Raw genomic sequence first — 23,862 nt, 5'->3', positions numbered from 1 at the left:
CCCAGTGGTAGAACACCGGAAGATGCCTCATACAAAGTCAGACCACTGGCACACCTATCACAACACTGTCAACACAGACTGGCAGCAATGGTTCTCCAGGATTTCAGAGAGGGGTCTTTCCCAGCCCTACGGAGAGATGGGGGGGGGGGGAGAGAACAGAACCTAGGCCCTTCTGCACTCACAGCAACTGCTCTTCCACCGAACTACAGCCCTTTCTCCAGCATCTGCTTTCGATAGAAAAAGTCTTGGGTTCAATTCCCAGCCTTCCTAGAAAGGCTGGGAAAATACTCCTACCTAGAAACCTGGAGTCTTATGTTAGTGAGTGTCAACATTAAAAACCCAGATAAACCAAGGTCTGAGTGGGTATAGGGTGGCCATCCTTCACACACAAGAAATTCATCTACAGTACTGCGGGGGGCGGGGGGAGAAACAGAGGAAGGTGCTTATCCCAAAGCAGCCCATTTATTCCTCTAGCTCAGTATTGGCTACATACATAATCATTCATTTAGAGAAACCCTCCTTTCACCCCCAAAAGAAGCCAGGGAATGGGAGCGTTCCCCTCAAAGAGCTGCAACTCCCAGCACCCTTAACAAACTACAGTTCCCAGGATTCGGGGGGGGTGCATTTCTGAGGTGTCTCGCGCGCCCTCGTTCCCAGCCCGCCGGGCTCTCACCTGCCCACCGTCTGGTTGGCCAGCTGCTTCATGCGGTTGAACTGCTTCTTCATGATGGCGTCTCCGAGGGGAGCGGGGCTGCGGCGGCGGAGGGGAGAGGGGGGCGTCGCCGTCCGTGCTGCTTCTCCTGCCCGCTCCTTGCCCGGGCACCGGCGGCGGCGGCGGCGACACCTTCCGACCGACCTTCCCTCACAACTTCTCCGTCGTCGCCGGGCCGGCGTCGCACCTCACACCCCCTCCCCCCCGCCCACACACACACCGGAAGGCTCCGCCACTTCCGGCTGCTCCGCGGGCAAACTGCGGTCCCGCCCTGCTCCACTCGGCGGGACGCAGGGCGGCTGCTGCGCCTCCGGCGTCGACCACGTGATAGAGACCATAGAGAGGGGACGGCAGAACGACCCCAGGTTTCCGGTTTTGACTCGGAATGTTCGTATGCTATAGGCAAGAGAACGACAAGGAGGGCAGATTTCCGGTTTCCGGAGGAGGCGCCTTCTTTCTTCTTATTCTCCGAGTGGGGAGCGGGAGTGCATGAGACACTTCCTACCTCACAGGGTTGTTGTGAGGATAAAGTGGGCAGGGGAGGGGGGAAATAATGTACGCCACTTTGATCCCCATGGAAGATAGAAGGTTAAATATAAATGTTACTATTAATAATTTATTTATTGCCCGCCCTTCACCCTAAGATTCCCTGGTGGGTTACAGCATTAAGAAGAATTTAAAACAACTACGTATTATAGAAAACAACAACACCGAGGAGGACAGGAGGAACAACTGCTATTTATTTACTTATACTAGGTTACTGCTTTTCATTTCGAAATAATTCCGAAGTGGGGTATGGTGGGGGGGGGAACACAACGAAATCGTACAGTCTTATCAGTAACAAATAAAGTGGGTGGGAACCAAGTAATTTTCGTGAAGAGCAGTGGCACAGATTCAACCCAAAGGTTGGGTGAATAAGTAGGTTGGTGCCAAAAGCTTATCAGACTTTCAGTGCTTGGGCAATTTGAACAGCTGAATAAATGGCACGTCTTTACATAGACACCTGACTTTTTCCATTCGAGATGTGGAGGTTGACTAGCCCCGTATCGCGAGAGACTGCAATTCCCACAGTATCTAGCGTCTGTCCTCATTGGCTGAATCCACCGTGGACCTGTCAAAACACTGGCGACGGTTCCGCCCTCTTAGCGAAAGACTACATTTCCCGGCAAGTCCTGCGACCCTCCCGGCGGCACTTCCCAACCTTGATTGGTTCCGGCGTGGAACTGACAAAGCCTCTGCCCAATGGAAAGTGCAGCGGCGATAAGGAGGTGGGCAAGGATCCTTGACTCGTCTCCGTCGACGAATAGAAACCGCGCAGGCGTGGGCCAATGTGCATGGCCGTTGCTGGCAGGTGAGGAAGCGGTGCTCTGAGGGGTGCAGCGGTGGCAGCGGCCCAGGCATGGGCAGCTCGTGCTCTTCTTCTCTCTTAACCTGATCCAGACTTGCTCTCCGGCCGGCGATGGCGAGCACTTCCCGGGACGTGGAAATCAGCGACGAGGCCGTGAGGGGCACCTGCGACGACGCCTCCCTCTGCAAGCGGTGAGCGAGCGAGGGAGGAGCCTCGGGAGCCACGCCCACTCCTTTCAACGACCCTCCCACCTCAGGGGAACAGGGCGGGGCCAAGGGGGAAACAGGTCGGATCAGGCCCATGACGTCACCCCTGGGGATGCTCTTCGCTATCTCGTTGCAGAAGAAGAGCACCTCCCCGGGCTTATTGTATTGTTATCATTAGTAGGGGCTCTTCATCTGCCTAGGGGCGTTAAGCAAAATGAGAGGCATGTGTATGAGTGAAAATAGAGATGGCTTGGTATGGAGAACCGTTGCTCTGTCGTAGAGCATCTGCTTTGCATGCAGAAGGTTCCAAGTTCAATCTCCAATGATGGCATCCAGTGCTGGATTTATGTACAATGGTACCTCGGTTTAAGAACAGACCTGTTTACGAATGATTTGGTTTATGAACTCCGCAAAACCGGAAGTAGAGTCCCGGTTTGCGAACTTTACCTCAGTCTAAGAACGGAATCCGGACGGTGGAAGGGCACCGGCGGCGGGAGGCCTCATTAGGGAAAGCTCACCTCGGTTTAAGAATGGTTTTGGTTTAAGAACAGACTTCTGGAACAGATTAAATTCGTAAAACGAGGTACCACTGTATAAGCTAATCAAGCTATAGCTTAGGGCCGCACTCTCTTGGGGGCCCAAAAAAAATTAAAGGAAAGAAAATCTGGATGTACATTTCCAAAATATAAGATAAAAAACAAATACCATAAAACCTACATACAGCAACAGTGCTTTGTGTTGTGTAGGCTCCCATGATGTAAATAATGGGCCTCGCCTGCTAGCTGGTACCCTAAAATATCACTGGTTTGCTCATTTCTATATATAGGGTGCCTACATTCTGTATTGACTGGTTGCATGGCAACATGTGCAAATGGCTTTAGATACCTATTAGGTCCATCAATTACCATATAGCATATATTCAACAACAACAAAAAAACAGTGACAATTTGTTGTTGACAAAGGACAGCTGGACATATAAAGGGCCCCATTACCTTCAGGAGCTTAGGGCCTCATCAAACCTAAATCCAGCTCTGACAGCATCTTCACACAGGGCTGGTAGAAACTCCGGTCTGCAACCCTGCAGAGTTCCTGCCAGTCAGTGTAGGTATTACTGATTCAGTAGGACCAATGGGTTGACTTGGTATATAAGCCATTGCCCTGCGTCTTCATACTGTGCATTCTTAAACTATAAGAACATAAGACGAGCCTGCTGGATCAGGCCAAAGGGGGCTCATCTAGTCCAGCATCCTGTTCTGACAGTGGCCAACCAGATGCCACATTGGGAAGAGGTCCACAAGCAGGACTCAGGCCCAACTGCGCTCACCCCTCCTGTGGTTTTCAGCAACTGGTGTTCAAAAGCATTGCTTCAGTGGAGGCAGATCCTGGCTAGCAGTTGATCCACTGTAACCACATCAGTGACATTTGTAAGCTGCTCCGGGAGGTTGTTTTTTAAATGGCTAAAGAGAGGAATTAAAATGCTTTCAGTAAAGTAATAACAACATAAGAATTCCCTTCATAGATTAGATCGAAGTCCACATCCTCTAGAATTATGTTTTTGACTGACCATGGATTCCAGCCTTGTTAAGAGGGCCTTTCTCTTTCCCTTGGGCAGATATGCAGTAAACGTTGGCTACTGGAAGGATCCTTACCTTGATTATTTTGTGAGGCTGCCAAAAGAAAGGAAGGCGCCTGAAATCAGCCGTGGTAAGTTTGTATGCAAGTATGAGTCCAAAGTGGGCTCCATGAGCCACATACATACATACTCTATTTGTATACTGCCTTTCCACAATTCAAACCATACTCAAGACAGCTTACAATATGAAAACAAAATACACAACTAAAACATAGCAAAAGTGGTCATAAACAATAAATAATACACAACCAAACTGATCAATTTTCACATAAATCAAAACAAGATATAAAATAAAGATACAGAAAAGCAACAGCACCCCCCCCAAAAAAAACAACACACCCTAAACAACACACCAGCCCAAGAGTCTGTTCAGCAGCCTCAACTTTTGTAGCTGTAGTCAGGGTCCTGCTCTCCGAGGCTAGGTGGAAAAGGCCTGTAAGGCAGGGAGCAGATCTGCCAGGACTCACTGCTAAGACTATGTTGGACAAACATGTCTGTTGGACCAGGGCAGGTGTTGTTATTTTCTCTTAAAGCTATGACAACATTTTGCAAGATGTACTCAGAATTGACAGATATACTCTGTCAGCTCTTGGCTAGCATTGTTTCATTCTTACAGTACTGTTTTTCTGTTAGGGTATTATGCCCGTGTCCAGGGAGTTGGCCGCTTACTTAAGGCTTTCTTGCAGAAGACTGAATGCAACTGCCAAATTATCAACCTGGGGGCTGGCATGGACACTCTGTTCTGGAAATTAAAGGTGAGAAATTATGCATTGTTAACGTAAGTGCAAAGAAGGAATTTTATAGCTCCAGGGGAGCCTCTAGTGGTCACTTACAAAAGTATTTTTGTTTCTGGGCTTTTATTACGGTAATCTATATCTAGTAAAGGGACGTGGGTGGTACTGTGGGTTAAACCACAGAGCCTAGGACTTGCCGATCAGAAGGTCGAATCCCTGCGAGGGGTGAGCTCCCGTTCCTCGGTCCCTGCTCCTGCCAACCTAGCAGTTCAAAAGCACGTCAAAGTGCAAGTAGATAAATAGGTACCGCTCCAGCAGGAAAGTAAACGGCGTTTCCGTGTGCTGCTCTGGTTCGCCAGAAGCGGCTTAGTCATGCTGGCCACATGACCCGGAAGCTGTATGCCGGCTCCCTCGGCCAGTAAAGTGAGATGAGCACCGCAACCCCAGAGTCGGTCACAACTGGACCTAATGGTCAGGGGTCCCTTTACCTTTACTTTATATCTAGTAAAACAACCTAGGGCAGTGTATTTCAGTCTGGTTCCTCGGTGTTATTAATGGGGGCATGGTCTGCTGAAAGATGGCCTATCCACTCATTGTTGCTCTTCTCCCCTGCATTTGTAGCTCCAGGTGAGTCTGGTTCCTGTGGGGGGAATCTCAAGGCTAACAGGCTGGGCTTGCACCATGCATGACGGAGAAGTCTAGCTCAGTTTCCCCCAACAAAATGGTGTCCTGATGCTTTTCCAGCAGAGTGGTTGGGGAAACCCAGCCATATGGGCGGGGTAGAAATAAATTATTATGGTTATTATTATTATTTTATTTTATTTTATTTTGGATTGTAATCCCCATCTGATGGGAGCTGCAGTCCAAAATGTGGCCCTGCTTGCTGGGGGTGATGGGATTTGTAGTCCAAAGTAGGCATTCTGGTTGGTGCAAATGAGAACTGTAGTCCAAAACATAGCTGTGGTGCTGGAGCTGATGGAAGTTGTAGTCTAAAACACCTGCAGAACACTGGGTTGGGCAATGCTGCTCTAGAACATACACAAAGCTTCCTCAGTGTGTCACTGGGGAAAGGGTTTCTAAAAAGTAGACAGCTTGAAAACTACTGACCTGGGACATAGCTGAGGTGCTGAATTGTGTGCCTCTTCATGAGCTGAACGTCTGGCTTCTCCCTCCCCACCCCCCAATCCCTTTCAGGATGAGAATCTGCTTCCAATAAAATATTTTGAAGTTGACTTCCCATCTATAGTCACAAGGAAAATCCACAACATCAAGTAAGTGCCTGGGTGTGTGCTCTTGACTAAGATGAACATGCTTTTCGGTTTTGAGAAGAAAAGTTGGGGCCAACTCTCACTAGTCATGACACGTCAGTGCGCCCCTCCAGAAAATAACAACTATCGTAATCTTTTTAGGTTTTTTACGTACCCTTCACCATGAGGTCCCAGGGTTGGTTACAATAATTTAAAATAACAGTATTAAAATCTGTTAAATTTAGTCAAGAGAATAGGGTAGGTCCTAAAACATGTATTTCTCGGGCTTCAAAGGCCAGGTTAAATTGTTACATGGTCTTGCCTATTGGGGGGTGGGGCAAGGATGAAAAAAAATGTATGTGACTGTGCAACTGTGAAGGGCTGAGATTACTTTGGCATGCAAATATAGTTCTGAAAAATATCAAGTCTTCTCCCCCCCCCCCGAAGAGTATTAGTCCTACTCAGAGTAGACCCATTGAAGTTAATGGACATGTTTAGCTTAGGTTCATTCATTTCAGTGGGTCTATTACCCTGTGTATTTGGTTGTAGGGTCTTGGGGCAAAGTTCCACCTCCTTCAGGGTGCAACATTCTGTATAAATACATGCACAAAGCTTGTAAGGTTTAGGTCAGATTCAGATTTTCTCTGTTTAAAAGGATTCCTGTCAGTTTCACTCTTGAAGGACTACTGTATCCTATCCAGGCATGTCCACTCAGAAGGAAATCTTCATTGATTTTACTTACTCCCTACTTATAGGATTGCAATCCTAATTATTCTTTGTAAGTTTCTTTTTTCTGGACCCAAACAAACGTGTTACAGTTTGCCAGTTGGTTGGGCAAGTTCACATGTTACTGACTTGCAACTGTGTACTCACTTATTGAGGTTATAGAATAATGGAATTGTAGGGTTGGAAGAGTCCCAAAGGGTCATCTAGTCCAAACCCCTGTGAGTATAGTTATTAGTATCAGTCAACTGTAGCTCTCTGCAGTGTGTATTTTTAATCCTAATATTGTTGTGAGGTGCTTCAAAAGCCTGGTACAGGATTGTAAAGTTGAGTATAAATGCTAGAATGAATGAAAGTGAAACGGCTCCTGTACCAAATGTTAGGGTCTTAGCAGGTCTGCTGTGGGGGTCTATAGCTTGTGAAAGGACCCTTAGTCTTGCCTAGTAAAGAGGGGATCATGCGTTGTCTTGAACATTGGCTGCACTGTGGGGAACAAGGCGCAGTAGTCCCAAGCCTTCGCTTTAAGCAAAGTATTCGAAACGAACTTGTGGAAAGGGCTTGCCGGATGTTGTGCAGTCTGAGAACTAACTGCTCCTTGTCAGTTTCAGACACACACAGGTTCACACAGAATCATAGAATTGTTGAGTTCAAAGAGGAACCACCAAGGATCATCTAGTCCAATCCCCTGCAATGCAGAAAGCAGGGGCATGTATTTTTGCAATATGAGAAGGGAAATGTCTCAGTGTGTCCAGGAGCCAATCCCTGCTTGCCTACCCTTTCCTGGACAGCACCCCCTGAATGGACCTTGCTTCCCTTCTTCCCTCCAGTAGAGGAAGGGTTGTGACTCAATGGTTGAAGCATCTGCTTTGCATTCAGAAGGCTCCAAGTTCAGTCCCTGCTATCTCCAGGGAGGGCTGGGAGAGAACCTTTTCTGACACCCTGAAGAGCTGCTGCCAGTCAGTATGGACAGTATTGAGCTAGATGGAACAATGCATCTTACTGCCCAGATGGTGCGAACACACAAGAGGCTGGGCTCTGCAGCAGTCAGGCCTAGTGATCTCTTTCCAGCAGGGGGCACCCATGGCCTCCCTCTCTTTGCAACGACTCGCTGACTCCTTTTCCTTCTTTTCCTTTTTTTTGTCCTCTCCCACAGATCAAAACCTCCCTTGTCAAAACCAATTATGGAAAGCCATTCAGGGGAGTCTCTTCTAATGGGTGAGTCATCTTAAAAATCCATCGGTAAAGCAAGGTGGCATTTCTAAAGCCGCTACCACCTCCTCACTCTATTCTGCTATGTGGGCACCTTCTCAACAGTTTCACAAAATGCACTTGTATTGCATTTAACCTTTTCTTTGCCTAGCTTTCTTACCAACCCATATTTGCTGCTCCTTGAATCAGCCTGTGAAAGAACTGCTCTTTGCCCCTGGCACACTCTTGACAAGGGATGTTAGGCTTCTGCTGGGACTTCCTGTCTCTCCTCTCCCCCCACATTCCTAACGGTTTAAGAACATAAGAAGAGAGCTGCTGGATCACGCCAGTGGCCCATCTAGTGCAGCATCCCATTTCTACAGTGGCCTGACAAGATGCCTTTGGGAAACCTGCAAGCAGGATTGGGGCACAAGAGTGCTCTTTCCAGCCTTCCTTTTCCCCCATCAGGAACAGGTATTCAGAAACATTACTGCTTCTGGCTGTGGGAGCAGAACAGAGCCATCATGGCAAATAGCCACTGACAGCCTTCTTCTCCATGAATTTGTCTAATCCTCTTTTAAAGCCATCTAGGTTGGTGGCCATCACTGCCTCCTGTGGCAGTGAGTTCCATAGTTTAACTATGTGCTGCATGAAGAAGTGACGTCTCTGGCATTTGTCCTGTGCCTTCCAACATTCAGTGCCAGTGTTATGAGAGAGGTAGAGAAACGTTTCTCCACGTGCTTTCTCCATGCCATACATAACTTTTTAAACTTACGTCACATTGTCTCTTATTTGCCTTTTATCTAAACTGAAAAGTCCCAAATACTGCAAGTTTTCTTCACAGCAGAGTTGCTTCATCCCCTTGATCATTTTGGTTGCACTTTTCTAACTCTACAAGATTATTTTTGAGGTGAGGCGGCCAAAACTGTACTGTACCCAATATTCCAAATGCAGCCATAAGAGCATCACAAACACTGGCAGTTTTATTTTCAGTTCCTTTCCTAATGATCCGTAGCATGGAATTTGCTTTATTTTTCACAGCTGCTGCACAGTGGGTTGACGTTGAGCTTATAATTCTCTGCTGCTTGCTTGTTCTTTTGCTGCCTAGGAAAGGAAAGCCTTTCAGGAATGACAGCCGTTACCTTCCTCCGCCTCCGTTGATGGCAGGAGCCTTCCTCCGCATGCTTCGTTGGGTGTCACCTAATAGATCTATGCTGCCCTTGACAGCATTGTCCGTTAGTTGCTAAGGCTGCTTTATCTTGTTTTGGCTTCTCGGGCAAATGAGTCCAAGAGTTAACGGCTAAAAAAACTGGCCAGTGATGATGCATGGCAGGTGGGAGATCGGAGAGAGGTTTCAGGCATTAGAGAGGCATAACTCTGTAAGAGCATCCCTCTAACAACAAACCTAGTTTCGGAACTGAACTGGTAGTTTTGGGGTAAGCTCTTATAGAAACGTAGAATTGTAGAGTTGGAAGGAAGTTGTAATGCAGGAATCACAGTTTTAAAATCCCTGACAGGTGGCCACCCAACCTCTGCTTAAAAACCTCCCAGGAAGGAGAGTCCACCACATTCCCAGGTAGTCTGTTCCGCTGTCAAACAGCTTTTCCCATTGGAAAGTTCTTCCTAATGTTTCGTCTTAATCTTCTTTCTTGTAATTTGAATCTGTTGGTTTGGGTCCTACCCTCTGGAGCAGCAGAAAACAAGCTTGCTCCATCTTTCATGTGCTAGCCCTTCAGTTATTTGAAGATGGCTATCGTACCACCATCTTATGATTTTGTTCTGTGCTCATACTGCCCCCCTCCCCAGTTTTGCCTTCCTGGGGTTATTGCCACCACTGGAGACTAGGGGACTTGGAAACGGCCAGATTTCTCCAATCTTTTATAGTCTTTGCAATCAATATCCTTTTATTGTTAGTATTGAAGCGGGAAATTTTCTGCGGGAAAATTTAAACTGGGAAATGTTCTCCACCCCCCCCTCCCCAAATGCCCAGGCTTGATAGCCAGACTCCCTCTCCTTTCCTGCCCTGATGAGGAACTTGCCATTTCATATTACAGAAACCCCAAATGGTCTTCCCTAGCCTCTTCAGGAATGTTTTGCCAATCATAGAGTTTCAGAAACCTAGTTTCAGAATTGAGCTGGTAGTCTGGGGGAAAGCTCATATAGAATCTTATAGTAGTAGACTAGGAAGGGATCCCTAAAGGTATTTTAGTACAACCCCGTGCAATGCAGAAATCACAGCGAAAAAATCCCTGACAGATGGCAATCCAACTTCTGTTTAAAAACCTCCAATCACCTCGACCATGTTGCCTCTCTTGCCACGGGTGCTCTGCTCTCTCCTGCTTCAGCTGACGAAATCTCCTCCGACGCCTTTCCTGCCCTGCCACATCTTTCTGCTCCATGAGCCCCAAATGGTTAGGTTGCTTCCTGGTTCCAGGGTAGTCTTCTTGCTTCATCAAGCACAGCACCAGTCTAGAGTATGGACTCTTGAGGAGTAAGCTTTCCTCTCACAAGGAAGGTTGTTTTTTTTTTACTCTGAAAGCAAGCTTTCCAGCAGTTTGACAACATCTCCATATCTAACTGAAGGAAAGAATGAAGATGTGAATTTTCTCCTTGCTTTGCTGGAAGTTCCTCAAGGGGAGCTGCTTCCCCTTGAGCAGGGATGAAGAACCCATGTCTCTCCATCATTTGACTCCAAATCCCATCATGCCTAGATTTTGGCCATACTGGCTAGGACTAATGGGAGTTGGAGTCCAGCAACATCTGGAGAGCATTGATGCCTGGTCCTCTTTGGAAGGCGGTTTTCTGCTGGTGGGCTTTTGGTAGCTGGGGATAACCTGGCAGGGGATTTTAAATTTATTTTTAAACTTAGATTATTGTATTTGTGTGTGCTTTTAAATGTTTAACCAGGTAGATTACAAATGGTTGAGAAGTGTCTGTCAATTGTAGAACAGGTTTGGGGAGCCCCTGGATCTCCAAATGTTGATGAACTGCAACTCCTATCATCCCTAGCCATTGACCGTGTTTGCTGGGTCTGGTAGGAGTTGTGGTTTAGCCACATTTGGAGGGCACCATGTTGGAGAAGGCTGGTGTAAGGCAAGAATGGGAGAATTCCAGGTACGTCCAGGTTCCTAAGAACTCGAAATTTGCTAGCCTTGGTATCCTTGGAAAATACTACTCATGCCTCTGGATGAGATGTGTTTTTTTCCAATCTCTTTTAAAATCCCATCACCAGATAATATTTTTCAGCAGTCAATGACGTTTGCTTTTGTGAATGCAATTTAGTGCCATGTCACGGCCATAAAATCCCTCAAATCTTTAAAAGTGCTACAGCTTTGATGTGTTGAGTTTGGAGAAATGAGAGCATTTAAGTCAGCCTTTTAAATACTAGTCACAAATTTTAGCTGGCTTGTATTATTAACATCATCATCTATTTTATGTCCCACTTACTTGCCGTTCCAACACGTATAAATACACAAAATTTAAAAACCATCCTGTCAGAACATTAAACATTGACAGTTAAAATGTGCAGTAAAAAAAGCTCATTAAAACAGCACAACAATTAAAACAGTTCCCTAATGTAGGCATTTGTGGCCTCGGAGGGAGAGAAAGCAGCAACATCTGCAAAGTTCCTCTCGCTGGTCACCTAACTGTGATTTTCATTTTTTGCTTGCCTTGGGCAAGTAGTGATAAATGAAAGGGCTTTAACTGCTGCTTCCTCTACAGATGCTCATAGCCTGGACTCCAGCCGCTATGCCATTGTTGGTGCAGATCTCCGAGAGCTGCCCAAACTAGAGGAAAAGCTGAAGAAATGCAACATGGATCCACAGTAAGACTGGAGTGCAAAGGCTTCTGGGAATGTTCTGGGTAATGTGCTGCCTAAGAGGTAGCAATTCACAGTGTTCAAAACTTCCATTGTTCTAGGTGCATTTTGCGACAGGGAATTTCATTAGCGCGAGCAGTTTCTGAGCTCTGGGTGCAGTGCTGTGCCTAAGATTTCAGATTAAAACTGCAGAGTGGAAGGAATGGAGGACCTTTTTCTGTCTCCCCGCTTACAGCTACTCTCTGAAGACTGGATAAGAGACTCTCTTAAGAATATTAGGGGGGTGGGGCAGGGGAAGGACTAGACCATGTGAAAAATGAACACAATATTTTACCTGCAGTTCATTCATTTCTGCAGTTCATTCAGCTTTGTATTCTTGTTATAAGAAAACAGTGTGCTTAGATATTCTGTTGTTGGGGCCACAACCTAGGTTTAAGGTGCCATTTAGAGCCCAGCTTTCATATCTCAGTTTCGAACACTGGTAATTCAGCCTGGTTTTTAAAAGCTGTGGGTGTTGTTCAGATACACAGAGTGTAAGAAATTTGTTTCAGTGCAGCAGCCTTTGCCAACCTTCCCCCCCCCCAATGTTCTGGACTACAGCTCTCAGCAGCCCCAGCCAGCACAGGTGTGCTGCTGGGAGTCGTGGTCCAAAACATCTGGAGGGCACCAGGTTGCCAAAGGCTGCAATGCAGCATTGAGTTTTACTATAGCAGAGTCAAGCAGGACATGTTTGTGGTTCTTGCTCCTTCAGTTTTGAGACTTAAAGGAGCCTGGCTGTCCTGATCCAGGTGATTTACGTTTTCCAGGCTACTGATTGTGTCTGCTGGAATGCGTGCAGTTACATCGCCCTAGGGTCAGGTTGCTCTGACTGCGTTTCTTGGGTCCGATGACTATTTGCTCAGTTGCCATCCTAGCAAGGCATGCATATATCTGCAGAGGCTATTTTCTGGCCTCTGATTTCTGTTTTAGATACTGCTATAAGTTGCCCTCCCATAAGGCTGAGAGGTGAATCAAATCCTCTCTTCTCCACCCCCTCTCCTTTCTGCTAGGGGGATGTGCCCTCAACTAAAAAATGCCCCTTCATGGTTTGGGCTTCTCTGTGGACCTCAGGAGGTGAACAGAGATAGGATTTCCAGATCATTGTGGTGTGCAGACTACAGACTGAGCAGAAATGTGTCTGTAGGTAACACAAGCGGCGTGGAGCTACAATTCACGCAGCGTAAGGCTACCCTGTGCTCTGCCTCCACAGCAGGAGGCAGCAATGCTTCTGAATACCAGTTGCTGGAAACCGCAGGAGGGGAGAGTTGCTCTTGAGCTCAGGGCCTGCATGAGGGTTTCGCTTTGGGGCATCTGGTTGGCCACTGTGAGAACAGAATGCTGGATTATCTGGACCCCCTTTGGCCTGATCCGGCAGAGCCCTTACATTCTTCCTGCTTTCCCACACCTTTCCTCCCTCTCTTTTCTCCCCCACCTGCCCACCCAGCCTCCATATAGAATTCCTTTGGCTCCTAGCAGTTTTGCCTGTTGCTGTCAGTATCTGAAAGCAGCCCTGCAAGCAAAGAGATTACTCATTGGTTTGAGTCATGCTGATGGAGTGGTGGGTGGGCAGTTTCTGGCTTGCTGGGCTAATGGAGAGAGGAGAGGGAGCTGAGCTGACCCCTTCCTCCTACTGCTGCTTCACCACGTTCTTAACAGCTGATCAGAAGGCAGAGGCCCCTTTCTGCCGATTTGCTTTATTTCTATGTGAAAGGAACTTGCAGGGAGGGTTATCAGCACCACGCTCTAACCAACTGAGGTATCCACTTGGATTGGTCCACCTGCCTCAGTATTGTCTGCACTGACTGGCAGTGGCTCTCCAGGGTTTCAGGCAGGGAATCTTTCCTAATGTTTACCTGAAGATGTCATTGGGGATTGAATCAGAGGCCTTCTGTCTGCAAAGCAGATGCTCTAACAGCTAAGTTAAGGCTCTTCAGCGGAGCCAAGCTGAAAACACCTCACTCTTTCCCCCGTTCCCCTGAATCACACAGCTTGCTGGACACTTTTAGAGTGAACAGCTTTTCACCTCCTTATTGCTGGAGCCCTGGATAGCTTGGTGTAGATCAGCCTTCCCCTCCAACCTGGTGCCCTCTGGAAATTTTGGATTACAACCCCCATCAGCCCCAGGTGGGGCTGGGAAAGACCCCTTCTGTCTGGACTACTGCTGGAATTGAGCCTAGGTCTTAGAAGCGGCTTAGTCATGCTGGCCACGTGACCCGGAAGCTGTATGCCGGCTCCCTCGGCCAGTAAAGTGAGATGAGTGCCGCAATCCCAGAGTCAGCCACGACTGGACCTAATGGTCAGGGGTCCCTTTACCTTTACCTTTACCAAGCAGTGGTGTGGCTTGGTAAAAGGCAGCTTTCTGTGTTGTCCTTCTCTGATGCTCTTGAAATTCTGGGATACCAGAGGAGAAAACACACAGAGAGAGCATTGCAATTCCTGCATTGCAAGGGATTGGATTGGGTCCCATCCAGCTCTACAGTTCTATGATTATAAAAGGTAAAGGTAAAGGTACCCCTGCCCGTACGGGCCAGTCTTGACAGACTCTAGGGTTGTGCGCTCATCTCACTCTAGAGGCCGGGAGCCAGCGCTGTCTGCAGACACTTCCGGGTCACGTGGCCAGCGTGACAAAGCTGCTCTGGCGAGCCAGCGCAGCACACAGAAACGCCGTTTACCTTCCCGCTAGTAAGTGGTCCCTATTTATCTACTTGCACCCGGGGGTGCTTTCGAACTGCTAGGTTGGCAGGCGCTGGGACCGAGCAACGGGAGCGCACCCTGCCGCGGGGATTCGAACCGCCGACCATGCGATCGGCAAGTCCTAGGCGCTGAGGTTTACCCACAGTGCCACCCACGTCCCGCGTCTATGATTATATGTATATATAATTCACCATGTATTTATACTGATCTTGTTCTCTTCCCCTCCCTCTTTCTTCCCCCTCCCCAACTTAAAAGTTTGCCAACTCTCCTGTTGGCAGAATGCGTCCTGATCTATATGACCCAAGACCATTCTGCAAACCTCCTCAAGTGGGTGGCTGGCATGTTCCAGACTGCCATGTTTATCAACTACGAGCAGGTAAGCCCAAGCAGTGGTAGTCTTCCTATGCTCCTCACTATGGCAAGGGCCTCAAGTACGAATCCCTCATTTGAAACACGGAAAGCGGGAATGGTGGGAGAGAGGGAGGGAGAGAGAGAGAGAGAGAGAGAGAGAGAGAGAGAGAGAGAGGATGCTCTGTGCTTTTGGCCATGGGTGGTATCCAATGGTAGTCACACTCAAAGTAGACCTACTGAAAACAATGAACCTCAAAGGCCGTCTCAGCCTCTGCCTGCACAACGGATCCCTGCATTCTGCACATCCCATCCTGCCTGGAGGTGTCCATTGAGCACAGTGTCAGAATCTAGCCTTTAGCTTGGTGGCTCCTGCCCCTTGGAACTTGAACAAGACAGGCATTTTCTTGATTGCGTTTTAGGCGCCTGCCAAAGGCATTCCTCTTCCTGCAAGCTTCTAAATGGAGATCTTTATCCCAGTTGGTATCATTATTGGATTTGAATTGGTTTTATGTACATGCTCATGTTGATGTTAAACTGTATATGTGTGTGTGTATAATGTATTTTTCCTATAGTTTTTTATATGTATACAATTGCTTTGACAGTTTTTATATATGAAGCTGTTTTGGTATGTTTTGATTCCACTGTAAATCGCTTTGGGGTGCGTTAGGAGCTGCAATTTATAAATGAAATACTGTAATTTAATTCAGTGGGACTACTCAAAGTAGGCCTAACATTGGATACCATCCCAGAAGCATAGGCATTCCAGCAAAGGTTTGGGTTAAGGATTTACCTCTGGGAGACTGCAGAGTTTCTGAAGGTCAGTGCCCCAGAACAATTGGAGACCAATTCTGTTTCTGCCCAGTTATTTGTTTTGTGTCCCCACCCACCCACTCACTCACCCCCAACACTCCAGCGGAGTCCCTTTTAAGTGCAGGGCTCAATATGTATATCTATATGTATATGTATATGTATATGTATATGTATATGTATATGTATATGTATATGTATATGTATATGTATACAGTAGTGCCTCGCAAGACGAAATTAATTCGTTCTGCAAGTTTTTTCTTCTTGCGAGTTTTTCGTCTTGCGAAGCACAGTTTCCCATAGGAATGCATTGAAAATCAATTAATGCGTTCCTATGGAGACCGCCTTCAGACCAGGTCCGGGGACAGTCTGTCCCCGGACCTCTTCTGAAGGCTGGCGGCGGGAGAAGGACTTTTCTCCCCACCGCCAGCCTTCAGAACAGCCTTCTGAAGGCTGGCGATGGGAAGAAAAGCCCTTCTCCCGCCGCCAGCCTTCAGAAGAGTTCCCCCAGGGCTGCCTAGGCTGCGGATATCAGCCTGCTGCCCCGCGCAAGGGGCGCTCTGCTTCAGAGCGCCCCTCGCACGGGGCAGACATTCGCAGCTTGGGGAGCCCTGCAGGAGTTCCAAGCTGCGGATAGCAGCCTGCTGCCCCGCGCCAGGGGCGCTCTGAAGCACCCCTGCTTCAGAGCGCCCCTCGTGCGGGGCAGACATTCGCAGCTTGGGGACCTCTGCAGGAGTTCCCTGCAGGGCTCTCCAAGCTGCGGATAGCAGCCTGCTGCCCCGCGCCAGGGGCGAGCGCCCCTCGCGTGGGGCAGACATCCGCAGCTTGGAGAGCCCTGCAGGGAACTCCTGCAGAGCTCCCCAAGCTGCGAATGTCTGCCCCGCGCGAGGGGCGCTCTGAAGCAGAGCGCCCCTTGCGCGGGGCAGCAGGCTGCTATCCGCAGCCTAGGCAGCCCTGGGGGAACTCTTCTGAAGGCTGGCGGCGGGAGAAGGGCTTTTTTTCCCACCGCCAGCCTTCAGAACAGCATTCTGAATGTTGGTGGTGGGGAGGAAAGCCCTCCTCCCACCGCAAGCCTTCAGGACAGGTCCGGGAACAGAGGAGAAGGCGCGCTGCGCTTCCCCGCTGTCCCCGGAGATTTCCCTGTGGGCTTTCGTCTTGCGAAGCAAGCCCATAGGGAAATTCGTCTTGCGAAGCCTCTAAAAAATCGGAAAACCCTTTCGTCTTGCGGGTTTTTCGTTTAGCGAGGCATTCGTCTTGCGGGGCACCACTGTATATGTATATGTATATGTAATGTGTATGCTGAGCAAAACAGCTGCTGAGTCAGAGGTGGCCGAACTCAAGGAACCCGCATTGTGAGCAATCTTATGTAACTTTATGGAACGTTAATCATGTTGTGCTTTCTGTGGCTTTGGCAGCTTGAATGGAGCAGGGGGGTGGGGGAAGTAGCTGAGCTGCAAGCCAAGTCCACATGAAAAGGAGAAACTGCTGGTTGCTGAGTGAGGGCGGAAATGCAGATGAGAGGTTTGATACGCCAGCTTTGGCTGTGAATTCCGGCGGAGGTGGCAGTTGAAGGAAAGGTTTCTACTGATCCGCTGGAGCTGGCTGCTTTCCCGTCAGATCCCATCAGCATTCAGAGCATTCCAGGGTTAAGATGCTCATGAAGCAGCCATTCGTGTAGGTTTTTCACCCTGTTGCCATGTGTGCTTTACTTTATTTTTTTAAACCATTCTGTGCACCCTGTCAGGCACAGCTGGTGATAGTAAAAAGTCTTTCGGCTTTTGCCAGCCAGATGTTTCAGACGACAACTCTCACCGGCACTGGCTTGGAGCTATTGGGAGTTGTAGTGCAAAACAGCTGGAAGGCAGCAGGTTTGGGGGACGGCTGGTCTAAATGGAGTTGTGGGCCCCACCTGTATTCATCATCATGTTTGGGGCAGGAAAAACATAAACATCTCCATATGTCCCCTCCATCTTGCTTGTGGATTAGATCACAACTTTTCGTTGCCTGGATTTAGTGAGGCTGTTCTGGTGCACCAAAATGCGTATTTTATGGAGAAAGATACATGCAAAATGTAAATGTTCAGATGGATGCATTCAAAGGCGCATATTTTACACAAAGAGTGCATACAAAATGCCTGCTGATGTAATACAGACTTCTCGTGCACTTTTTTGAAAGATCTGCACAAAGTGGGATGTAAAGTACTTCTGATTGAGTGCAACAGGACTGAAATGGGTCAAAATTCCCTGGGCCCTTTCCCTGTTCTGCATACGATACCAACCTCCACACTTCTGCAGTGGGTTTGCAATGGGGGATTCTTTCTTTCTTTCTTTCTTTCTTCTTTGCAGAATTTATGTACTGCTTTTCAGGTGGACTTCACAAAGTGGTTTACCTAAGGTTATTACAACAATAGGCATTGAGCTTTTTTTAAAAAAAAAAGTTACAAAAGAATGGAAAAGACAACTTGCTTGTTTAGAAAAAGCGCTTGCCTTTTCTTCTCTTCCCCCCTCAGAATAAGGCAGTCCTTCAGATGCAGGTGGCAGTTGGGGGAGGGCAGGAGGGAGTGGGCACCACGGGAACTGGAGGGCAAGAGCTGCACAAATCATGGTGGTAAGAAAAATGTTGTGTGTGGATTTAAGGATTTGAGACTTCTGGGCTGGAGTTCTTCCTGCGATAAAGGAGGGCATGTGAGTGAGTCCCTGGGCACACCTGCTCCCTGAATAAGAGGTGTGTGTGGGGGGGGTCCTGGTTCTTAGGCAGGAGCACCTTCTCCCCCAGCTCCCTTTCAGCCAGTCTTCTGTACCTTCCCCAGGTGAATATGTCTGATCGATTTGGGCAGATCATGGTTGAGAACTTGCAGAGCCGGAAGTGCAGCCTGGTTGGTGTGGATGACTGCAGATCTCTGGATTCCCAGGTCAGATGTTCTGAGTGGGTGAGGTGGCCTTTTTTGAACAATTTATAATGCTTACCTCTGGGTTTCGCTGTGCTGTTTGAGATCACTCCCTCCCCCCACCCCCCCAATGGTCCTTTTTAAGTCTATTGGATAGTGCCTGTGCCTTGGCAGAATCCGAGACCAGGGAGAAGAGTCGGTGGAAGAAAATTGGAAGAAATTTAAAGACTATTTACAGAAATACTGCAAAATGAATGAATGTTAGAATGATGTTGGAATGGAGTTAAGTGGTTTTAGCAGTAATGTTACAAAGGAGTATGTAAAAATGGATTGTTAACAGGTGAGAATGTAAAGTTATAATATATTAAGATAAAGGATTAAGATAAAAACAAAGAGGGAAAGGATTTGCTGAATTAACTAACTGAACTGGAATACAAAAAAGGGAGGTGTGAGGAGGTCAGGGAAACAAGCAAATGAAAAACAAGACATGGAAAGATTGATTTGTTTTTAATTGTTTTTATTTTTCTGTTTTTTGTATTTTTTGTTTCTTTTTTCTTTCTCTTCCTTATTTTTGTAATCTTTTCTGAAACTTTAATAAATATCATTAAAAAAAAAAAAAAGATAGTGCCTGTGCCTGTGCTGGGGAGAAGGGAATATATCCCTGCGCCTTAGTTTCAAAGATGCATCATATATTTTAAGTTCCTGCCAAATTGTATTAAAAGGGTGGGTGCACCTGGGGCCCAGAGGTTTGCATCCTCCCTGCTTCTCCTCCTTCTATCTCGCCTGATGGAGAACCTGCCCTTCTGCTTATACTTCTCATTGGGTTTCCTTCACAGAAGGAACGTTTCCTGCAAAACGGCTGGGAAACAGCAAATGCCATCGATATGATGAAAGCCTACAATTGCTTGCCGAAAGATGATGTCAGAAGGTAAGCTCCTCCTCCTCGCTCGTGCACCAATGGGAGTTGTAGTACTTGACTGCTTTTTTTTTTTTTTTTACTTATAAATTTATTGAATACAAGGCACCTTACAGTAAAAATGTTGAAAGGAAAATTGACAACATAAGAAAAAGTGTTTTAGGTAGTAAATAACAACAACAACTTTAACAACAACAACAACAACAACAACAGAAAAGAAGGTTTGTGGAGTACGAAAGTGTCTGGCTCACTGCTGCCCCATGAGCTTCAGGATTTGAATCCAGATCTTGTAGGGTCCAGCCCAGCACTCTTGCTGCTGTCTTCTGCTCCAAGCTGTGTTGGAAGGTAGGGGTCTCTCTCTGTGTGTGTGTCTACTGCTATCCTTCCTATCTTCTTCCTTCCAGGATAGAAGCACTTGAGTTTCTGGATGAGAAGGAACTGCTCGAACAGCTCATGCAACATTACTGTCTGTGCTGGGCTACCAAGGACTCCAGTAACCTGGGTGAGGATATGCTTTGGCTGGGTTCTCCTTGAGGGTTTGGAAGGGCTGACACAGGTTCTCGTGGGAGGTCTTGGGCACGTCTGTGGACCTGCTTGCCTCCAGCTGTACAAGGAGAGTAATTCACCCACCCTGCTTCCAATTTCACCGGGAACTTGATTCCATATGTGGTGCTCCTGTTCCCATAGGAATGCCAAGGTGTATGTTGGGGGAGGGAATGCAGACATCCTTGGTTCAAACTGTCATTCCGTGGAATGACCCTGCAACATAAACATTAAGCCATATATTGTCTATGGGTGACCCAGCCCACAGGACGCTTAATTTCTGTGCATTCATTTGCAATAAGCTCTGCCCATGTAGTAGAAGGGCAGTTGGACAACAGCTAGACCCAACGAGGGGTCATCCGAATGGCCATGCCTCTCTTCCACCCTTGGCAACCGCACAGTTTTGCTCCAGTACCTCTGCAGTGAGGAAGTTCCCACCCCAGGTGGGAACAGGCAGTGCTGTTCCAGGCTCAGCGAGCACCTAATAAAAGGGGTGTGTGGCTGGGACTCTGCTGTTGCATCATTGGGCTCAGCCTGAACAGGGGAAGCAGGCTTGGGAAAATATTCTTCCTCTCCATTCCCCCCTCCCTCCCGCCACCCTGGTGAGTTCAATTAATGCTAAGCACTTCCTGCATCTAACTTACCAATCTGCAAACACTCCAGATTTTTTGAGGGTTTGTGTGTGTTCCAATTTAATTTGCAGAGCCTGGACAGGCAGGTGTGTGCAGACCTGGCCTCCCCCCCTCCTCTCCTCTTGGTGTCTCCTATTGAGTGACTCATCCTATGAATGGACTTGACATGTCAAGGCGAAGGTCTTGGGTCAGTCCTCCATCAGCAGTCTGTGTGTCAGCAGGGTACACAGAAAGGACACTGTTTCCCCTCTGGTTGTGTCCAGAGGAGAAACAGTAAGTCTTGCTGGGACTGGCTTCGGAGAAGTGGAGTGCACACATCAGCCAATTTCCCAGCAGGGCTGTTTGCCATTATCTCTCTGGAGCCACCCTCCTGATTAGCAAATCCTCGGAGCTGCCTCTGTGCCCCTTTGTATTTCAGCTGGAGCTGCATACAGGAGATGGGGGTGGGAGGAGAAGAGGAAATCTGGAAGAGGCCTCAAAGCCATATTTTTCCTACCTCTGTGCTACCCCAACCTGAGACGGCTAGATTGGGCAGCCTTTGCGAACCAGTTTCATTGTGCATCTTTACTGCAGGTGGGGGAATTTCTCTGGCCAGCTCACCTACCCCCAAGGCAGTATCAGAGACCCTTGCCTGTGGGTCCTTCCTGTGCTGTTCCAATAGAAAGCCAGATTCTCATGTAACAGTAATCTATGTCTCGTCGTTATATATGAACCTTGCCCAGTAGCATGACTGTGGTTTGTTTACTGCCGACAACCCATGATGATGAACCTTGGTTTGTTTTAACTGTGGCTTGGCATTGCATGGGAGCCCAGCACCCTTTCTTTAACCATGGTATGTTTAGGCTCTCACCCAACTCAGATGTTCCCCAAGCGACAAAGGCAAGAGCAGCTGGAAAATGAAACAAATCATGGTTTCTTTGATCGCCTGTGTGGCAGCTCATGGTTTGTTGAGCAAGCCATGGTAATGCCTCTACACAGGTGCAGAATTACATTCTGGATCTCAGAAGATCTCTTATACTCTGATTATTCATTACTAGCATTGGACTCTTTCAGGGTCTCCTCACCCTAGTTTCCCCCCTCTCTTTTCCCGTCTCACTGGACTCCTAGGTGTGCTGGGATCAAAGGTAGAGAACAGGTTGGCAAGAGTATGAAGGATCCTACCTCGCCTTTTAAACTCTTTGTCCAGTGGACACTGTGTCCCGGCAGTCTGGCTGTGAGGGAAATGCATTCCTTAAGGGTTGTGGGTGGGAAGTTGCCCTCACCAGACTTGAGAGCCCACATGGGGAGGGAGCCCAACACACCTCTGTTTGCTCAAGCAGGGGGGCGGTGGCAGCAGGGCAGTCCTTGTAATAATTCTTTTAAGAGGGAGCCATGTTTTGCTTGGGTGTCCATCCTGTTACATTTGCCCTGTAACCTGCAGATCCAGCTATGATTCCGACTGATGACATTTTAAAGAGGGAAATAAAAAAGAGAGGTGAAAGTGCTCAGCTGCTTCTCTTCTGGAGGCTCTGGAATTAGCACCTTAGCGAATACTACTTTATGCAAAATGAATGTCGAATCGCCACTCTATCTTTTTTCCTAGAGACATTTGAGTCCTCTTCAGTCATCTATTACTCCATGTCCAAATGTACACCAGAGTTCAGTGCAGGATGTCCTGTTTCCCACTACACCGTAAGGCAGGAATGCAGCCCTCTAGATGTTCTTGGACACTAGCTCCCAGCAGCCAGGGGTGGACCAGGGTGATGGGAGCTGTGGTCCAACAACCTCTGGAGGACCCCAGGCTCTCCATCCCTGCCCTAAGGTCTTACCTGTTTGTGCATCCAATTTAAACTGAACTGGATTTCACTGTCTGCCCGTCTTCTTCCCAAAATAGGCCTTGCGGAGATTGCTCTATAGTGCATTTGCTCCAGTGGAGCTCGAGGCGAATCTGCTGCCCCCTCCTGGTGGGGCTCTGCATGCATCAGTGCCAGCCTGCCCGCCAGCCCTCCATCGCTGGTGTCCTGGAGAACTTGAGCAGTGGAGCATTTTGCAGGGACAGTCCCTCTCACTGCTGGCCCCGAGTCATCTTGCCATGTTTCAAATAAATCCCCAGTTTTGCAAGCAACTGAATAACAAGACTCTCTTCCCTTCTCTGCCTGCTCCTGGGACCTGTTCTTTGGAATTACTACAGACAGGAGCGTTTCGTGTTTTTCAGATGTGTTAGATGGTGGAAGTCTGGTTGTCCAAACGTGCTCATCCTCTCTGTTGCACTGGGCTGGGTAAGGTTGGTTGAGCCACTCTTGGGAGGAAGTGGAACATACTGGTGGGAAATATATGTTTATATTTTCTCCGTTGATCTTGAAGGCTCCCCTCCTGTCATGTGTGCCTCTCTTTATTTTGTGGGGTGTTGCTCCTAGTTTGTCCTCAGCCCCTGCTTCAGTAAGGTGTCTGTTCCCTCTGTGTGAACTTCATCAGTGGGGCTGGCCCACCCATGTGGCAGGATCCACAGGGGCAGCAGACCCGGCCTCAGAGGAATGCTTCGCCCCCTGTGGTGCCCTCCTTGGAGACTGGCTCTGCCTCCTCCATGGCACCCCCCCAGTGCCACCTCTAGAGTGGCCCCTTGGCTAATAGTATGCACTGCTGGTCTCCTCCCACCCTTGTTCCCAATGTAGATCTTCCCTCCCCACCTTGTTCCTGATGTATATCGTCACTCATCCCTTCTTCCCTGATGGGTGGTATGCCATTTTGAGGTTTGCCTCAGGTGCCAAAATGTCTTGGGCTGGCCCTGCTCCTCAGCTGTGTCAAGGGCAGGCTGGCTGTGTTGAAATGTTCTCTTAACTCACCTGTAGCAAGGGTTAATAAACTGGTTTTTTGTAACATTGTGTACCGCCTTGTTTCTGCTTATCTCTTAAAAAGGGGTTGTTGTTTTTACTGCAAACATAATTAAAAGAAACAAGAAACATCGGCTACTGTTAGCAATAAAGAATAATTCATCAATCCTACTTCAAGCATATACAGTTAATATAAGCGGTCAGTGTGCTCAAAAATATGTCCAAACACAATGGCTGAATATAAGGTACTAGTGTTGCTCCTTGGGAAGGCTGTGAAATAAACAAAACAAAACAAACACCAGGGCAACTTTGAAATCTGGTTAAAACCAGTGCAGTTTTGAAACCATTGGCTAAAATCTGCGTAGTTTTGAAAGGTTTAGTCCACCATCTTGATTCAAAATGGTGTCCGATTGTATCCAAACATTGATGGACAGCTGCTCTTTGATCTCAGGGACCATCATGCAAAACTGCTTAAGAGAGGTCCAAATGCACGGCAAACAAAATATATAGGAATTATCTGAGAGGTTCCCCGCTGTGTCCCAACCCTTGCAGCTTCCAAGCATGTAGGAGTC

The 23,862-nt window shown here is 47.8% G+C and overlaps 2 protein-coding genes across 9 annotated transcripts in view; one reads left to right on the top strand and one right to left on the bottom strand.

Moving 5' to 3' along the window:
* The window catches only part of ARHGAP17 (Rho GTPase activating protein 17), a 60,674-nt gene extending 59,629 nt beyond the window's left edge, over positions 1-1,045 (bottom strand). For 7 of the 8 annotated variants that reach the window (XM_083584671.1, XM_083584674.1, XM_083584672.1 and 4 more), the window contains exon 1: positions 674-1,036. In XM_083584671.1, coding sequence (XP_083440797.1) covers positions 674-726 — 53 coding nt within the window. In that variant the 5' untranslated portion in view covers positions 727-1,036. Of the gene's footprint in view, positions 1-673 lie in introns of all 8 variants that reach the window. The other variant, XM_083584673.1, reaches the window with a different exon arrangement.
* A 511-nt stretch (positions 1,046-1,556) lies between these two features.
* Positions 1,557-23,336, top strand: LCMT1 (leucine carboxyl methyltransferase 1). Its single transcript, XM_083584683.1, has 11 exons — positions 1,557-2,251; positions 3,879-3,970; positions 4,533-4,654; positions 5,828-5,904; positions 7,757-7,818; positions 11,515-11,617; positions 14,600-14,720; positions 18,312-18,413; positions 19,226-19,317; positions 19,710-19,807; positions 22,354-23,336. The coding sequence occupies exons 1-11, from the start codon at positions 2,172-2,174 to the stop codon at positions 22,374-22,376; spliced, it is 972 nt and encodes a 323-aa protein (XP_083440809.1). The 5' UTR covers positions 1,557-2,171; the 3' UTR covers positions 22,377-23,336.
* The last annotated feature ends 526 nt before the right edge of the window (positions 23,337-23,862 follow it).

The sequence above is a fragment of the Podarcis filfolensis genome, assembly GCF_964270895.1.
Source record: "Podarcis filfolensis genome assembly, chromosome: 14".
Taxonomy (NCBI): Eukaryota; Metazoa; Chordata; class Lepidosauria; order Squamata; family Lacertidae; genus Podarcis; species Podarcis filfolensis.
Note: the sequence above shows the minus strand (reverse complement) of the source record. Positions and strands in the feature narration are given on the sequence as shown.

Coding starts and splice junctions, on each gene's coding strand:
- LCMT1 (XM_083584683.1), top strand. CDS start 2,172: ATGGCGAGCACTTCCCGGGACGTGGAAATCAGCGACGAGGCCGTGAGG. Junction 7,819..11,514: donor AGGGGAGTCTCTTCTAATGG/GTGAGTCATCTT, acceptor CTTCCTCTACAG/ATGCTCATAGCCTGGACTCC. Junction 19,808..22,353: donor CAAGGACTCCAGTAACCTGG/GTGAGGATATGC, acceptor TTCCCAAAATAG/GCCTTGCGGAGATTGCTCTA.